This window comes from Oncorhynchus nerka, linkage group LG14 (assembly GCF_034236695.1).
Source record: "Oncorhynchus nerka isolate Pitt River linkage group LG14, Oner_Uvic_2.0, whole genome shotgun sequence".
In the NCBI taxonomy this organism is placed as follows: Eukaryota; Metazoa; Chordata; class Actinopteri; order Salmoniformes; family Salmonidae; genus Oncorhynchus; species Oncorhynchus nerka.
Window position 1 is genome coordinate 41,726,487 of NC_088409.1, and position 19,112 is coordinate 41,745,598.

Consider the following 19,112-nt stretch of genomic DNA (forward strand, 5'->3'; position numbering starts at 1 on the left):
CTTCAGACAGACCCGGGGTCCTGAAGCAGAAGGGCCGTGGCATGAAACAGAGCAAAATAGGCTTGGTGATCCACTACAACTGCTGGAGTCAATTAGCCAAGCTCTGGCTTCAGTCAGCATGATGCTCGGTCACTGAGAAATAACCAGGGCACGATTCTTTGTCTTTTTCACTATCTTTCATAGTCTCCACTTCCTAGTGTGTCTCTCTATCACTTGTACTCACTCTGCCCATCCCTCTGGTTCTCCCTCTCTCAACTGTCTTTCACGTATTGACCTTCCTATTAATCTTTCCTCCAGTCTCTTTCTATGTTCCCTTCTTTCATATTTCTTTCTCTTTTCCCTCTAAGTTATGTCAGGGGCTATGTTAATGTTTTCATCAAAACACTTTTGCTATCCTTTCCATTTACATTTCAAGGAGAATGTGAAGCCAACATCTCAACGCTATTCTCACTTAAGACAGCCTTGTGTAGTGAATCCACAGACACCTCCCAACAAGGCCGGAAACAAGCACTCGACGAGAGGTTAGCCAAAGTGACATTCCCCACTCCTCACACCAAGACTGTTTTCACAATTCACACACTACATATCTGCAGATTGTACAAGTCCCAGAGTCAACCCTCTAACACACTTTATTTAACCCTTACCCATACATCTTGTAAAAACAACAGCTGTCTAGTGTCTACTTACACCTTTTCACTTTACAGACAGCACACTTTAACCCTTGCGCATTTCCCCATGTTTGAGAAAGGAAAGGCCCCTGCAGGTTGAATGATGTAAACAGGCTCTGACTCGGCTGACACACAGCACCATGGGCACACTCACAGCAGCGGGCCATGCTGTCCATTTGACACTATGCCAAGAAGAGAGCCACTCCGACCCTGAAAATAGGCCTACTTCAACCAAACAACCCTGTCAGAACCTTTATTTTACAATAAAAGCTTTCTAAAACATTCACTGTATTCACAATGCGAGTATCCCCACCAAGTAGGAAGCCAAGCACAAAAGGCAATCTGTCTAATTGTAGAGAATACAGCTGAGTTTGTTTTATATTCAAGTTTAATTATGAATAAAGCTGCTCTTGAATTATAAATGAGTTGCTAAATAAGCAAAGCTTATTAAGGGGATCACAGTGGTAGAATCCAAGGTATGATTCACCGTACGATATGAAGAGAGATGACATAACCCTGATTTCAACCTCTAAATCACCTTTCACTCATGGATTCACAGTCACTGTGGTTATTGTGACTGAGCCCCCTAGGGGTTTTCATATACACTCACATATCATTAAAAATTTGACCAAATCACAAAATCTAGGCCGTGAACATAGGCCAGGGCATGGAGGGATCTTTATATACAGTACCAGTCAAAGGTTTGGACACACCTACTCATTCCATGGTTTTCTTTATTTTTACTATTTTATACATTGTAGAATAATAGTGAAGACATCAAAACTATGAAATTCACATATGGAATCATGTAGTAAGCCAAAAATATATTTGAGATTTGAGATTTGAGAAAATTTCAAGAACTTCGAAAAGTTACTTCAAGTGCAGTTGTAAAAACCATTAAGCCCTATGATGAAACTGGCTCTCATGAGGAAAGAAAGACCCAGAGTTACCTCTGCTGCAGAGGATAAGTTCATGAGAGTTACCAGCCTCAGATTGCAGCCCAATAAATGCTTCACATAGTTCAAGTAACAGACACATCTCAACATCAACGGTTCAGAGGAGACTGTGTGAATCAGGCCTTCATGGTCGATATTGCTGCAAAGAAATCACTACTAAAGGACACAAATAAGATAAAGAGACTTGCTTGGGCCAAGAAACACGAGCAATGGACATTAGACTGGTGGAAATCTGTCCCTTCGTCTGATGAGTCTAAATTTGAGATTTTTGGTTCCAATCACCATGTCTTTGTGAGACGCAGAGTAGGTGAACAGATGATCTCCACATGTGTGATTCCCACCGTGAAGCATGGAGGAGGAGGTGTTATGGTGTGTGGTCCTTTGCTGGTGACACTGTCTTTGATTTATTTAGAATTCAAGGCACACTTAACCTTCATGGCTACCAGTGATACGCCATCCCATCTGGTTTGTGCTTAGTGGGACTATCATTTGTTTTTCAACAGGACTATGACCCAGCACACCTCCAGGCTGTATAAGGGCTATTTGACCACGAAGGAGAGCGATGACCAGATGACCTGGTCTCCACAATCACCCGACCTCACCCGACCTCAATCCAATTGAGATTGTTTGGGATGAGTTGGACCTCCGCAGTGAAGGAAAAGCAGCCAACAAGTGCTCAGCATATGTGGGAAGACTGTTGGAAAAGCATTCCTCATGCTGGTTGAGAGAATGCCAAGAGAAGAGTTTGCAAAGCATCATCAAGGCAAAGGGTGGCTACTTTTGAATTGTTTAACACCTTTTTGGTTACTACATGATTCCATATGTGTTATTTCATAGTTCATATTATTCTACAATGTAGAAAATAGTAAAAATAAAGAAAAACCCTTGAATGAGTAGGTGTGTCCAAACTTTTGACTGGTACTGTATATATACAGTATATATTTAAAAAAAAAAATCTTTATCATCTCTGAGAATGGCATGGAGAAAAATGTACAGACCATATAATCTTGTCCTGCAGCTAGAATTATGTACCTCCTTGTACATGGATGTTTACTTGTTTCACAGTTGAAGTGTTACTTTTTACATTCACAATATCAATGTTTGAATGTGGAAAGAAACGTTTAGAGTATTGAGACTACTACAGTATATCAATTCAATCATCATAATTTGATTGAACCTTTATTTAACTAGGCAAGTCGGTTAAGAACAAATTCTTATTTACAATGATGGCCTACCCCAGCCAAACCCGGACGACGCTGGGCCAACTGTGCGACGGCCTATGGGACTCCCAATCATGGCTGGATGTGATGCAGCCTGGATTCGAACCAGGTGACACCTCTTGCACTGAGATGCAGTGTCTTAGACCACTGCGCCACTCAGGAGTCCCCCAATCACCATCATCATTACCGCAGACAACATATAGCCTAAATTCCAAGGCCCAGGAATCCCAAAATATGAGTGTGACACTAGTTCCCCTCTTTCAGAGACACATTGGACAAGGAGAGAGAAAGCCTTTGACACTAAACGTTATAGACCTACAGCAGCATACCTAATGAAAGTCACAATGTTGTGGATCCACTGGGGATATCAGTGACTCATACCCACAATATGTGCTCCAGCTACAATCTGTACCTCCACCTTCATGCCTCATCATCTGAAAAACCTTGGGGGGAATTTCAATGAGTAGAAGCTAAAATGCATGTAGGGTATGGTGCATGCGGTTGGTGCGGTCCAATCTAAGTGGGCTTGTTCTGTGTTATAAATATAAAAAACACTGTTTTCGCGTTCTCTTATTAAAGCTCTCAGAATGTGCTGAGGTCTCTCTCTGTGGGCACGTAATGCCATTCTTTCCTGCCTACCTTTGCAGTTTGCCAAGGAGCAGAGCAGCCATCAGATGACTGGACAGCTTTATTCAACATTGTCATTACTGAGCCCAACAGGGGTAATGTTAATTTATACACATCACTAAGTTCTAAAACAGAGCTAAAAATAAACATGCAATATCCTCAGGCCGCCCGGGTCGGGCAACGTGCCAACGCCAGCGTGGCCTTGTTGGCTACTTTCAAGGCAAAGAAGCACAATGTACTGTACAGTATGTACACATTTTATACGTTACATGGTGCCCACATAGCTTCTATATCACATCATTCGGAATCAACAGGGGTATCCTACCATTCCATATTCTATGAATGCTTTTGAATTTATTGCCCAGATTTGATGTATTTATGAAAATATACACTGGTCTGCAATGGTGTTCTTTAATACGCTGATTCGGGACATTTAGTACATGGCCATCAGTGTCATGTGTGACGTCAAATGTCAGGGATGTGTCACAATGGGCCTCAAGGAATAGGTGAACACAGAGGTCCGCACTACACTGACACCGCACCGTGTGTGTGTGTGTGTGTGTGTGTGTGTGTGTGTGTGTGTGTGTGTGTGTGTGTGTATTCTCACCTATCAGATCATTCAGTCAGCCCTTGTCTGGCACCGCAGGGCTCTCCACTACCACGTATTTGTCCACACGGCGTCACTGTTGCTGCACTTTACGTGTGAATCCGCCCCCAACTCCACACAGGAAACAAGGTTACTGCCCAAGAGATGTCACTTCCGAAACACCCACTCTTGCTCGCTCGCGCTCTCTCCCTCACGCCCCCAGCCTATTGCCATGACAACCGAGAAAAGAATAGAATATAAGTGAGTGTTAAAGAGACAGATGATCAGAGACAAGGAGAAAGTGAGGAAGAGATGGAGGGAAAGATTGAGAGGGAGAATAGTAGAAGAGGGGAGACAGCAGGGAACGGAATGGACAGGGGGAGAGAGGAGTAGACAGGGAGAAAATGAGTGGGAGGAGGGAAGGATGGACGATAGGAGAGATAGAAAGAAGGGGGAGAGGAGGTAAGTGATGGGATGAGCTGGGGATAGGAAGAGAGGAGAGGTGAAGAACTGGGGATGCTGAGAAGAAGGAGAGAGATAAATGAAGTGATGAGAGAGGGAAAAAGGGAAGGAGGAGACTTTTTTTTGGAAAAGGGAGCCCACATCTTGTTCCCATAGCAACCCAGCCATCCATGAAAAACGGACTTGTTCCTCCCTCCCTCTCGCTCTCTCTCTGATGCGCACGCGCACATCTTTTCTGTCCATCTATCTATCTACACACTATAGACATATGTTGGTGGTGAACAATACTAAATTATTCCTTACACGGCTGTGTAACATACATCAACAGATACCACAGTCCAAAACGTTCACTACTGTTACTGTAAGACAACATAAGATGAGGAAACAAGATCTATATATTTATAAGCAAGCCGTCTGCTTGAATATACGGCGATAATAAAATCAAATGATAATATTTAAAGGTGAAATCAATGTTCCGATCATCCTACTATGAATCAAAATTAAATTAAACTTTCCCACAAACTCCCTGGCAGCCTCCCTCCATCTCCCCACAATCTATCGCTCCCCTCTCCCTTCCACATATCTGTCTCTCAGTCCCCCACTCCCACAGCCCATTTCCCTCTCGCTTCCTCACTCTCTCTCACACATGTATCTCCTACTGTCCCCCTTCTCTCACTCTACCCGTCTCCCTTTCACTTCTCTCACGCTCTTCTCCCTCCCTCTCGTTACCATCGTCTCTCTCACTATCTGCCACACAACTCTCTCTTGCCCTCTCTCTCTCCATTCCCATCCCTCCTCCAGGATGCTAGAGCAGTAGGGTGGAAAAACTCCACTGCCAGTTGCAGAGTTGGGTTGGCTTATTAGAGTGTACAGTATCACTCTCTCTCTCTCCTTTCCCTTCACTTGACTATTCCACGGGGCTACGCAGCAATCCCCCAAGTTGTGCTGCAAAACTCTCTTTACTTAGGCTTGAACAACATCTATAGGAAATGAGATGCAGGATTGCTTTGTCTGCTAACCCTTCATGGTGATGTGCTGTTCTGCCCTGTCAACCTGTGTGAAGGTGATATTCAATGTGCTGAGTATAGAGAAAATATACATGAATGGGACTCATCTGTGTGTGTGTGTGTGTGTGTGTGTGTGTGTGTGCGAAACCACGGTGATCCACATTCACAGGTAACTGCATTTATTTGCACACGTCTATCATCTATCATGGTGTGTTCTCCCATCTCTCTCTCTCTCTGTTTGCATATCCTGTCTCATGTCACCATGTGGGGGGTGCTCCACTGAGAGAAAGCAGGTCAAGCCTTTGGTCCTCAGAGATAAATAATAATTATAGTGATCTGTCCTCAATCCAGAGATAGACTAAGAACTGTGTCATTGTTATATTACCCAAAATGGCAATCTCTCAAACTGCTACACAGCTTAACTCACCTCGTCTGACAGACAGAGGAGTGGCGGGGAGTCTGACTGGGAGGCCCTCTGTTGCCCTGGGTGGAATTATGAAAGAACCTTCTGATTGAGAAAAAGCCAGAGGTGTCTTGGATCAGAGGTATCTGGGGTATTTCATGGCACCGTTTTGCCTCCTTGATTTTGACAGATCAACGCAATGATGTCTGAGTAGGAATCAACAGAGACCATCTAAATGGAATTCAGTTATGGGTTTTCTGCTTTCACTTCATCACCAAGATGTCTGTCATGTTCAGTGGAGTCTGAAATGATTGACACCCTTGATAACGATGAACAAAAATGACTGTATAAAATAAATAACTCAAATACTGAAAAGGAAAATTATATTGCTTTATACTAATAAAGTTGTTCTGAAAAATATATTTTGTTTAACAAGTAATAAAAAACAATCTCAAAAAGGTAGGGGTCAAATTATCGACACCCCTGTTTTCTATACCGTTCAATACCTCACAACGCAATGCCTTTTTCAAAAATGATTTATGAGATTGGCGAACACATTGGGAGGGATTTTACACCATTCCTCCATACAGAATCTTTCCAGATCCTTGATATCCTTCGTCTGCGCCTCTTCAATTCAAACCACATGTTTTCAATGGGAGTCATGTCCGGAGACTGAGATGGCCATTGCAAAATGTTGATTTTGTGGTCAATGAACCATTTCTTTGTTGATTTTGTGGTCAATGAACCATTTCTTTGTTGATTTTGTGGTGTGCTTGGGGTTATTGTCTTGTAAGATCCACTTGCTGGAAAATCCAATTGCGGCCAAGTTTCAGCCTCCTGGCAGAGGCAATCAGGTTTTTGGCTGAAATGTTCTGGTAGTGAGTGAAGTTCATGATTTTTAAGAAAGATTTTTAAGCCTTGAGACAATTAAGAAATGGATTGTGTAAGTGTGCCATTCAGAGGTTGAATGGGCAAGACAAAAGATTTAAGTTCCTTTGAACGGGGTATGGTAGGAGGTGCCAGGTGCACCGGTTTTCCCGTGTGTATCAAGAACGGCCCACCACCTCTGAAACTGTTTTTCTATCCAATAAATTACCACTTAGACGGACCACCTAAGAATTTTCTATACATAAAAACTCCTGTAATTAGCTCCAATGACTGTAATTTCCTCCATATTAAAGGGATAGTTTGAGATTTTGACAATGAAGCCTTTTATATACTTTCCCAGAGTCGGATGAACAGGAACAGCTAGCATGCTAACTGTTCCTGTAGACTTCCAGTCATTTAACTTTTTCAGACTGGACACAGAAACATAAAATTGGTATACACAGTGGTATTCTGTTTTCAGCTAGAAAAAATTTACAAAATTATTATTTTTTACATAATGAAATCCCCCAAAGTATTTTCCCCCAAAAATATATAAAAAAATATTGCGGACCCCTTGCAGCACCTCTGCGGACCCTAGTTTGAACCCCCCTGAATTAAGCAACTGCACAGAGCTCACCTCAGGGTTTTCTACAGTGCACACGCTAACACATTAACATGAATGGACATATGCCTCCCATGGCAAAAAAACGTCCTAATCTCAACAGGATCTACCAGCAGCAGGCTACCAGAACAGAGCAGCCCCTACTGCCAGATTCTATTTATTAATATCATTACTGTGAATGAGGTTTTAAATGAGAAGTGTAAGGGATGAGATAGTAAGGTTAACCCTAACTGAGTCCCAGACCCTCTTAAACTTGTCTGTGCATGTTACCGCATGTTATCTCATCCCTTGTTGCACTAAAACAAATACAGTCAAATTGTACTTGGGCGTCCAAGACCACTATGTGTGTGAACTGTCTGTTTCAGTTATAAAATACTGCAATACCTTCATCCATTATGTAAGTCAGATTTTTGTGTATTCTCCTCATCTTTCTCTGCATGTTCAAATATTCCGACATTCAGAGGGAAATAATGACATCATCATCACCCCAATTACCTTACACAACCCCTTCCCCTGACTGAATCAATCAGATCACTCAATCAACACAGTTATACAGCTTCCTGTGTCATCGTGGTATCGGTGGTCATGTGGTGACACATTTGCTGTCTGGTTGACAGTAGCCGTACAGAAGCCACTGAGCTGAAAGGACAAGAAAGGGGACTTGGGCAGACAAGATTAACTTGTGTATCTGTAGCGATCAAATGCATGCCAAATAACTTTTTGCTCAGTAAAGTAGTCCCCCTATGTCTCATTCCACAACTAACATTATTTTCCATTCAAAAAAGTTTAGTGACTTGGATAACTGATCTCAATTGTATATTCCCCAAAAAACATCATTTAGATATGTATCTGGTCACCATGACTGCAACTTCAATTAGGTAAATAAGATAGTTTTATTGTTGTTAAAGTCCCTTGTTCCACATGTATGCCCGATGTCTACAAAATAAGTGTCATTTAACTATCTCCCCTCTGAACAAGTTGCACAAATATATAGATGTATGTGCTTTCTCTCTTTTTTACTCTCTCATATGAAAAAGGTCAACTGTAAAACCAAATTAACAAAACTTGTTTTGGACAGCAAAGCTGTTGTTGAGCACTGATACTCTACCTCTGCATTCAGCACCACTGAAGTGGACAGCGACTGAATCGGTTTTCTGAAGTTCAGCCCCACATGTCAGTGGAAAGCGACTGTGTATAGTCAATGGCAGTGTGGAATGATGGTAAGGCCATTATACTTTAACCTAGAAAGGAACCTGTACTGAACAAAAATATAAATGCAACATGCAACAATCAATTTTAAAAAATGTATTGGTCCCTAATCTACGGAATTCACATAACTGGGAATACAGATATGCATCTTGTGTCACAGATACCTTAGGGGCATGGATAAGAAAACCAGTACCATCATTTGCCTCACGCAGCCGTTTGCCTCATGCAAATGTACTGCCAAATTCTCTAAAATGACGTTGGAGTCGGCTTATGGTAGAGAAATTAACATTAAATTATCTAGTAACAGCTCTAGTGGACATTCCTGCAGTCAGCATGCCAATTGCACGCTCTCTCAAAACTTGAGATAGCTGTGGCATTGTGTTGTGTGGCAAAACTGCACATCTTAGTGCCATTTTATTGTCCCCAGTACAAGGTGCACCTGTGTAATGATCATGCTGTTTAATCAGCTTCTTGATATACCACACCTGTCAGGTGGATGGATTATCTTGGCTAAAGAGAAATGCTCACTAACAGGGATGTAAACAAATTTGTGCACAAAATTATGGAGAAATTCCATACGCTCTTGTGCGTATGAACATTTCTATTTCAGCTCATGAAACATGGAACCAACACTTTACATATTGCATTTATATTTTTGTTCAGTCCATATAACCCTGTGTGTCATGTTCTTCATCTCAAACCAGGGGTTATCCAGCTCTGACATCCCGCTTGCTTGGTCAACACAATCTCAGTCAACTTTTCACCCCTAGCTAATATGAACACTCACCACTCGCTAGGTCAAACAAACTGAGACACTTTGAAGCCAGTTCTGTGGTTAAAGTGAGTGTGAAATCCAATGTAGTATCTTCATGCAGGAAATTAGTCTTCAAACATGGCATTGAAGCGAGAAACTACAATTAAAAGTGTTTCATAGGTGTCTCACACCTTCCTCTCCCAGCAGTCCATTTCTACCAGTTAGACTCTGCCTCTGATCAAAGAGATCAGGATGTTCTGCCATTATCTCCACTCTCATACAACTCTACTCCACATTGAAATGCCAAACAGAGCAACAACTGCAAGATAGGTTCTCTGAAAACCACTAGGACAGGAGCTTTCCTCCTGAAAAGAAAACTTACATAAAAAAACACTAGAAATTGGATTGCATTTCCAGTCTCTCTCAACAATCCACTCCAATTTAGATGATTCATTATTTGAAATAACAAAAGGGCATATCACTTAAACATTGCATGAATGCCAGCAAATACAGTCGAAATGCACTTATATTTTGTGTGGTGAAGATTCAAATGTGGTGGAGATGAGGTGCTAAATATAACGGCAGGCATGCAGAGTGAGCCTGGTAACCTTTATGAGATCTTCAGAGTAGAAGTTAATCACTAAAATAAAAACACACACAGACTCTCTCTCTCTCTCTCTCTCTCACACACACACACACACACGCACATGCACACGCACGCACACTCACAAACAAACACACATACGCACATGTGTAGGATCTTAATTTGAGCCAGTTTGCTACAGCAGGAAAATAATCCTGCAGCGACATAATGTGGATTATAATCAATGGACAATATTGAATGGGTTGATACATTTTCCGTAAGGGAAAATAAAGTTTGAAATTTCAAAGTGGAAATTACAAACTTCAGAAGCCTTTTTACCTCAAATACACTACAAGTGCTCCTGCAACAGGGTGATCAAATTAATATCCTACATCTGTACACAAGCACACTCACACACACACACACACACACACACACACACACAAAAGCATGCACGGCACATGCACGGCACACACACACACATTCTTGTGAGCCTTGTAAAATGACACATCTTTTTCTGAAGTAGACACTACCCTAAATGTGTAATAGTGAAACACTTTAAAATGGTAATAGACTACTCTGAAATGTCAGGGTCCAATGGCCTTGTTGTTGAGTATCAGCATATCAGTGTATTTGATTACAGCTAATTAAAATGCACCATTCTTCTTTGCAGTATCTGTGCATCTGAAGTGAATGAGAGGTACATCCCGTGAAAATTTAGACCTCCTTTCTCACCACCTTCAGTAAAAGTGCACACTGCATATATCAGCCACCTATTAGCATCACAAGAGAGGAGGGACGAATTAGCCCATCGCCAGCATGGTATTGACGGTTTGAGAGCACATTTGAATTAGCCGTCTGCCTTTATAACACTGTAATAAGATGGCTGTGAAGTCCTGTCAGCACATTATGGCGCCATGACTGGCTACTGTAACTCTCCTAAAACCTACGTCATATCAGAAAACAAACTAACATTCAAATGTCAGGTTCTATAGTATAATAATGAGTAATGTGAGGTGATCTGCTACTGTCATGGCCTGATTTGACCACCACGTCATTCTTACAACTGCGTATAATATGTATGCAATCTATACATTATGGCATCCTACATCAAGTGTAACCCCCCAAAAAGTGTGAAATGTATGTCACGAATATTACCGAAGGTGACTCCCCTTCTTGTTCGGGTGGCGCTCGGCGGTCGTCGTCGCCGGTCTACTAGCTATCGCTGATCCGTTGTTCTGTGTTCGTTTAGTTCTGTCTAATTGGTATCACCTGTTTCTTGTTTGGTTGTTAGGATAGGGTTATATAAAGTCTGTTCAGCCCGCTTCTGTTTCGTGCGGGCTTGTTCTCCTGTTTCTTTGTTTGAGTGTATTTTTGTTGGCATTTGGGTTTCACGCTGTCCGTTTATATTTCTGTTCATTTGTGTTTTCACTTTTGTTCATGTTATGTTTCCAGGACAATAAAGCGTGTTGTTTTTCCCACATCCGTTGCTCTCTGCGCCTGACTCCACACCTCTTCACTCATTTACACGTAACAGAAGCCCGCACCACCTATGGAGTCAGCAGGAGCAGCGACCACTCCTCTTCCCACTATGGAAGAGCGAGTTCAACATCACACGTCCATCCTCCATCGCCTAGGATCAGCGATGGATCAGATGATGGAGAGGATGGATCGTTGGGAGAGGAATGGTTTCCCTACTACTACCCCACCGACCCTCCTACCAGCAACTCTACCATCTCCCCCATCTGGATCCGGTTCCAGCGCTCTGCACATGACGCCTCCGAGGAATTACGATGGAGCAGCGACGGGTGCCAGGGATTCCTGCTGCAATTAGACCTCTACCTGGCCACCGTTCGGCCGGCCCCTCGGAGGAGAGAGAGTAGGGGTCCTCATCACCTGCCTGACCGGTAGAGCCTTGGAGTGGGCTAATGCGGTCTGGAACGGGCCCGACTCAGCGAAGGACAACTACCCGGAGTTCATCCGCCGTTTCAGGGCCGTGTTCGATCACCCTCCAGAAGGTCGAGCGGCGGGTGAGAGATTGTTCCATCTTAGACAGGGGACGAGGAGCGCGCAGGACTTCGCGCTGGAGTTCCGGACCTTGGCTGCAGGAGCAGGGTGGAACGACAGGGCCCTGATAGACCATTACAGGTGTAGCCTGAGAGAGGACGTCCGTAGGGAGCTGGCCTGTCGGGATACTACGCTTAGCCTGGATGGACTGATAGACCTGTCGATCCGGTTGGACCATCTGCTAGCTGCTCGTGGACGTTCTGAAAGGGTCCTGTCAGTTCTACCTCCTGATCCTCCTGCCCCTATCCCGATGGAGCTAGGAGGGACTGCGTCAAGGGAGATCGGAGGAGGAAGCTCCTCCTGTACCAGTTGTGGCCGGAGAGGGCACACGTCTGGTCGGTGCTGGAGGAATTCATCTGGGAATCGTGAGGGCAGGCTGAACACTCATCGGTCACCCCAGGTGAGTAAGCACCACACTCTCCCAGAGTTTCCTGTTGGTCACATGTTCATATTAATATGTTTCCTGAATTATTCTCCTTCTCTCCAGCATAAGGCACTGGTAGATTCAGGCGCAGCTGGAAACTTTATAGATCGCGGACTCGCTCAGAGGTTGAGGATTCCGTTAGTAAAAGTAGACCCCCCTTTTCTCGTGCACTCTTTAGATAGTCGACCATTAGGGTCAGGGCTGGTGAAGAAAGCCACAATTTCGTTGGAGATGATTACGCAGGGGAATCACAAGGAGCGAATTAGTTTGTTCCTTATCGATTCACCTGCGTTTCCAGTTGTTCTGGGGATTCCCTGGCTAGCTATTCATAATCCTACGATTTCGTGGAAACAGGGAACTCTACAGGGGTGGTCTGATGAGTGTTCAGGCAGGTGTGTAGGGGTTTCCATCGGTGCGACAACGGTGGAGAGTCCAGACCAGGTTTCCACCGTGCGCATTCCAGCTGAGTATGACGATTTGGCTATCGTTTTCAGTAAAAAGAAAGCGACCCAATTACCACCCCATAGGCAGGGGGATTGCGTGATAAATCTCCAGGCTAACGCTGCACTCCCCAGGAGTCATGTGTATCCTTTGTCCCAGGAGGAGAAGGTGGCTATGGAAACATATATCACCGAGGCTCTGGGACAGGGGTACATTCAGCCCTCCATGTCACCTGTCTCTTCGAGTTTCTTTTTGTGAAGAAAAAGATGGTGGTTTACGTCCGTGTATTGATTATAGAGGTCTAAATTCCATCACAGTGGGTTTTAGTTACCCAATACCTCTCATTGCTACGGCAGTGGAATCATTTCACGGAGCGCAGTTCTTCACTAAACTGGATCTCAGGAGTGCTTATAATTTGGTGCGTATTCGGGAGGGAGATGAGTGGAAAACTGCATTTAGCACTACGTCGGGCCATTATGAGTACCTCGTCATGCCATACGGTTTAAAGAATGCTCCAGCTATATTTCAATCCTTTGTGGATGAAATACTCAGAGACCTGCACGGACAGGGTGTAGTGGTGTATATTGACGATATTTTGATCTACTCCGCTACACGCACTGAGCATGTATCTCTTGTGCGCAAGGTTCTTAGACGACTGTTGGAGAATGACCTGTATGTGAAGGCGGAGAAATGTGAGTTTTCCAAACAATCAGTTTCCTTCCTGGGTTATCGCATTTCCAGCTCTGGTTTGGTAATGGAGGGTGACCGCATAAAGGCCGTGCGTAATTGGCCGACTCCGACCACGGTAAAGGAGGTGCAGCGGTTTTTGGGATTTGCCAATTACTACCGGAGGTTTATCCGGGGTTTTGGTCAGGTAGCTGCCCCTATTACCTCACTGCTGAAGGGGGGGCCGGCGCGTTTGCAGTGGTCAGCAGAGGCGAACGGAGCTTTTCATAAGTTGAAGGCGATGTTTACTGAGGCGCCGGTGTTGGCACATCCGGACCCTTCTTTGGCGTTTATAGTAGAGGTGGACGCATCCGAGGCTGGGGTTGGAGCGGTGCTCTCACAGCGTTCGGGTGTGCCTCGAAACTCCGCCCCTGTGCCTTTTTTCAAAGAAACTCGGGCCAGCGGAGCGGAATTATGATGTGGGGATAGGGAGTTGTTGGCTATGGTTGAGGCCCTGAAGGTGTGGAGACACTGGCTTGAGGGGGCTAAGCACCCTTTCCTTATCTGGACTGACCATCGCAACCTGGAGTATATCCGATCAGCTAGGAGAATGAATCCTCGTCAGGCAAGGTGGGCCATGTTTTTCACCAGATTTCGTTTCACTATCTCATATAGACCAGGTTCCCTCAACACTAAGGCTGACGCGCTGTCAAGACTCTATGACACTGAGGACAGGTCCATCGATCCTACTCCCATCATTCCGGCAGCTAAGCTGGTGGCACCAGTAGTATGGGATGTGGACGCAGACATCGAGCGGGCGCATAGGGGGGAACCTGCGCCTCCACAGTGTCCGGAGGGTCGTAGGTACGTGCCGCTGGCTGTCCGTGATCAATTGATTCGATGGGCTCATTGTCTACCCTCGGCGGGTCACCCAGGTATTTATAGGACAGTGCGAGGTCTTGAGAGGAAGTACTGGTGGCCCACTTTGAGGAGGGATGTGCGATTCTATGTTTCCTCCTGTTCGGTGTGCGCCCAGAGTAAGGCTCCTAGACACCTGCCAAGAGGTAAATTACAACCTCTTCCTGTTCCACAACGGCCGTGGACCCATCTTTCGGTAGATTTTCTTACTGACCTCCCCCCCTCTCAGGGTAACACTACAATCCTGGTCGTTGTGGATCGGTTCTCTAAGTCCTGCCGTCTTATCCCATTGCCCGGTCTCCCTACCGCCCTACAGACTGCGGAAGCTCTTTTCACCCATGTCTTCCGGCATTACGGGGTGCCCGAGGATATAGTTTCTGATCGGGGCCCCCAATTTATCTCTCGTGTTTGGAGGGCATTTATGGAACGTCTGGGGGTCTCGGTCAGCCTGACCTCAGGGTATCACCCGGAGAGTAATGGTCAGGTGGAGAGAGTTAACCAGGAGGTGGGTAGGTTTCTGCGGTCGTATTGCCATGACCGGCCAGGGGAGTGGGCGAGATATATTCCCTGGGCAGAAATAGCCCAGAACTCACTAAGCCACTCCTCTACCAACATGTCACCATTTGAGTGCGTGTTGGGGTACCAGCCAGTCCTGGCACCGTGGCATCAGAGCCAGACTGAGGCTCCTGCGGTGGAGGAGTGGGTACAGCGCTCTAAGGAGACCTGGAGGGCGGTCCAAGAGTCATTACGCCAAGCGAGTATAAGGCAGAAGAAGAGCGCTGACCGTCACCGCAGTGAGGCCCCGGGTTTGCACCTGGGGACAGGGTCTGGCTCTCGACCCGAAACCTGCCTCTCCGCTTGCCCTGCCGGAAGCTGGGTCCGCAGTGTATAGGGCCATTTAAAGTCCTGAGGAGAATAAATGAGGTTTGTTATCGATTATTACTTCCTTCGTATTATCGTATTAACCCCTCATTTCATGTGTCTCTTCTCAGGCCGGTGGTAGCTGGTCCTATGCAGGAAGATGAGGTTCCGTAAGTTCCTCCGCCCCCTCTGGACATCGAGGGGTCCCCGGCGTACAAGATACGAGCTATTCTGGACTCGAGACGCCGGGTGAGAGGCTTGCAGTACCTCGTTGACTGGGAGGGGTACGGTCCGGAGGGGAGGTGCTGGGTCCCGGTGAGGGATATTCTAGACCCATCTATGTTGAGTGAATTCCATCGCCTCCGTCCGGATCGCCCAGCGCCTCGGCCCCCGGGTCGTCCCCGAGGCCGGCGTCGGCGTGCTGCGGGAGCTGTGCGTCAGGAGGGGGGTACTGTCACGAATATTACCGAAGGTGACTCCCCTTCTTGTTCGGGTGGCGCTCGGCGGTCGTCGTCGCCGGTCTACTAGCTATCGCTGATCCGTTGTTCTGTGTTCGTTTAGTTCTGTCTAATTGGTATCACCTGTTTCTTGTTTGGTTGTTAGGATAGGGTTATATAAAGTCTGTTCAGCCCGCTTCTGTTTCGTGCGGGCTTGTTCTCCTGTTTCTTTGTTTGAGTGTATTTTTGTTGGCATTTGGGTTTCACGCTGTCCGTTTATATTTCTGTTCATTTGTGTTTTCACTTTTGTTCATGTTATGTTTCCAGGACATTAAAGCGTGTTGTTTTTCCCACATCCTTTGCTCTCTGCGCCATTTACACGTAACAATGTACACATAACACTGAAAATAGACTTAAAATGTCTGGGACTGAACATCTCAACAGGTGACTGATGATCTACCCTACAGTGCGATATCCCTTGGTTCTCATTGTAACTCTGGGTCCCAGGTAGGAACAAGGCTTCAGTGAACATTATCTTTGTGAGCCCAACTCTCCCATTTGTAATCCTGCTTGAGGCACCACAGTAGTATTTTAATAATCTATTCTTTTAGGGGGCACTTATCACAGGCTGGACTATCAGCATCGCAAATGACACGGTGCGGAATTCAGACTCACCCGAAAGCTATGTCAGGACATTTATTTGAGAAAATTAAGTCTGAGATTTCTAAGTGGAAATTACAAATGTCTTTTTAAACCTCAAATACACTCCTGCAACAGGCTGATCAAATTAAGATCCTACCTGTACATTACAAACTAACATCACACCTTTACTAAATGTTATTTTTTAATGATACATAAGCAAGTGAAACCTACTGTGTTTAGGTATCAGCTTTTTATTCCATTCAACCATCCCTAGGAACAAACTAGAGCTTGAGGTTGCCCGATTAATCGGAATGTTTTTGTAATGATAGTTTCCGGATTCGACCATATTAATGGCCAAAGGCTCGTATTTCTGTGTGTTATTATGTTATAATTAAGTCTATGATTTGATAGAGCAGTCTGACTGAGCGATGGTGATTTGATAGAGCAGTCTGACTGAGCGATGGTAGGCAGCAGCAGGCTCGTAAGCATTCATTCAAACAGCACTTTTGTGCATTTTGCCAGCAGCTCTTCGCAAGCACAGCGCTGTTTATGACTTCAAGCCTATCAGCCTAATCAAATCAAATCAAATTGTATTTGTCACATACACATGGTTAGCAGATGTTAATGCAAGTGTAGTGAAATGCTTGTGCTTCTAGTTCCGACAATGCAGTAATAACCAACAAGTAATCTAACCTAACAATTCCACAACTACTACCTTATACACACAAGTGTAAAGGGATAAAGAATATGTACATAAAGATATATGAATGAGTGATGGTACAGAACGGCGTAGGCAAGATGCAGTAGATGGTATCGAGTACAGTATATACATATGAGGTGAGTAATGTAGGGTATGTAAACAAAGTGGCATAGTTTAAAGTGGCTAGTGATACATGTATTACATAAAGATGCAGTAGATGATATAGAGTACAGTATATACATATACATATGAGATGAGTAATGTAGGGTATGTAAACATTATATTAAGTGGCATTGTTTAAAGTAGCTAGTGATACATTTTTTACATCAATTTCCATTATTAAAGTGGCTGGAGTTGAGTCAGTATGTTGGCAGCAGCCACTCAATGTTAGTGGTGGCTGTTTAACAGTCTGATGGCCTTGAGATAGAAGCTGTTTTTCAGTCTCTCGGTCCCTGCTTTGATGCACCTGTACTGACCTCACCTTCTGGATGATAGCGGGGTGAACAGGCAGTGGCTCGGGTGGTTGTTGTCCTTGATGATCTTTATGGCCTTCCTGTGACATCGGGTGGTGTAGGTGTCCTGGAGGGCAGGTAGTTTGCCCCCGGTGATGCGTTCTGCAGACCTCACTACGCTCTGGAGAGCCTTACGGTTGTGGGCGGAGCAGTTGCCGTAACAGGCGATAGGTGATACAGCCAGACAGGATGCGCTCGATTGTGCATCTGTAGAAGTTTGTGAGTGCTTTTGGTGACAAGCCAAATTTCTTCAGCCTCCTGAGGTTGAAGAGGCGCTGCTGCGCCTTCTTCACAACGCTGTCTGTGTGGGTGGACCAATTCAGTTTGACCGTGATGTGTACGCCGAGGAACTTAAAACTTACTACCCTCTCCACTACTGTCCCGTCGATGTGGATAGGGGGGTGCCTGGGGTACCAATGTAAGAAATAACATGTTAAAAAAACAAAATACTGCATAGTTTCCTAGGAACGCGAAGCGAGGCGGCCATCTCTGTCGCCGCCGGAAGTTAGTTAGCTGGGTGTGCGCTAATAGCGTTTCAAACGTCACTCGCTCTGAGACTTGGAGTAGTTATTCCCCTTGCTCAGCAAGGGCCGCGGCTTTTGTTGAGCGATGGGTAATGCTGCTTCGAGTGTGGCTGTTGTTGATGTGTTCCTGGTTCGAGCCCAGGTAGGGGCGAGGAGAGGGACGGAAGCTATACTGTTGCACATGGTGCCTATAAGAACATCCAAGGTATATGAAATACAAATGGTAGAGAGAACTAGTCCTATAAATACTATATTAACTACAACCTAAAACCTCTTACCTTGGAATATTGAAGTCTCATGTTAAAAGGAACCACCAACTTTCATATGTTCTCATGTTCTGAGCAAGGAACTCAAACGTTAGCTTTTTTACATGGCACATATTGCACTTTTACTTCTCCAACACTTAGTTTTGGCATTATTTAAACCAAATTGAACATGTTTCATTATTTATTTGAGGCTAAATGGATTTTTATTGATGTATTATATTAAGTTAAAATAAGTGTTCATTCAGTAGTGTTGTAATTGTCATTATTAGAAATAAATAAATAAAAATCGTCCGATTAATCTGTATCGGCTTTTTTGGTCCTCCAATAATCGGTATCAGTATCGGCGTTGAAAAATCATAATCGGTCGACCTTTACTAAAAACATCCAATAACTGCTCCATTTTGACTCCATGACTAATATAATTTTTTCTATTACTAATATAGTGACATATGTACAGTAAGTTGTTGAATATCTTCAGGTCTGAAGGCACAACCTGTCTGTGCATCATGTGAATCTGTGGGATCCAATGACATAATGTCCGGAAGGCCTGTGAGCCAACCATTATCCCGGATTGGCAGCCCTCTGATTGGCATCGGAGAGGAGATAGCTCATCCTGACCTTTTGCCATGAGTGAATCCTGACAGGATCAATCAAAAGACGAGCATCCTTTAAACATAAACTCATCGAGTC

The 19,112-nt window shown here is 44.6% G+C and overlaps 1 protein-coding gene across 1 annotated transcript in view; it reads right to left on the bottom strand.

Annotated features, from left to right (window-relative positions):
- LOC115141108 (ras/Rap GTPase-activating protein SynGAP-like) overlaps positions 1–19,112 on the bottom strand; it is a 122,135-nt gene that overhangs the window by 99,816 nt on the left and 3,207 nt on the right. The window contains exon 2 of the mRNA XM_065027201.1: positions 12,338–12,462. Within this exon, the coding sequence (XP_064883273.1) occupies positions 12,338–12,462 (125 nt within the window). The remainder of the gene's footprint in view (positions 1–12,337; positions 12,463–19,112) is intronic.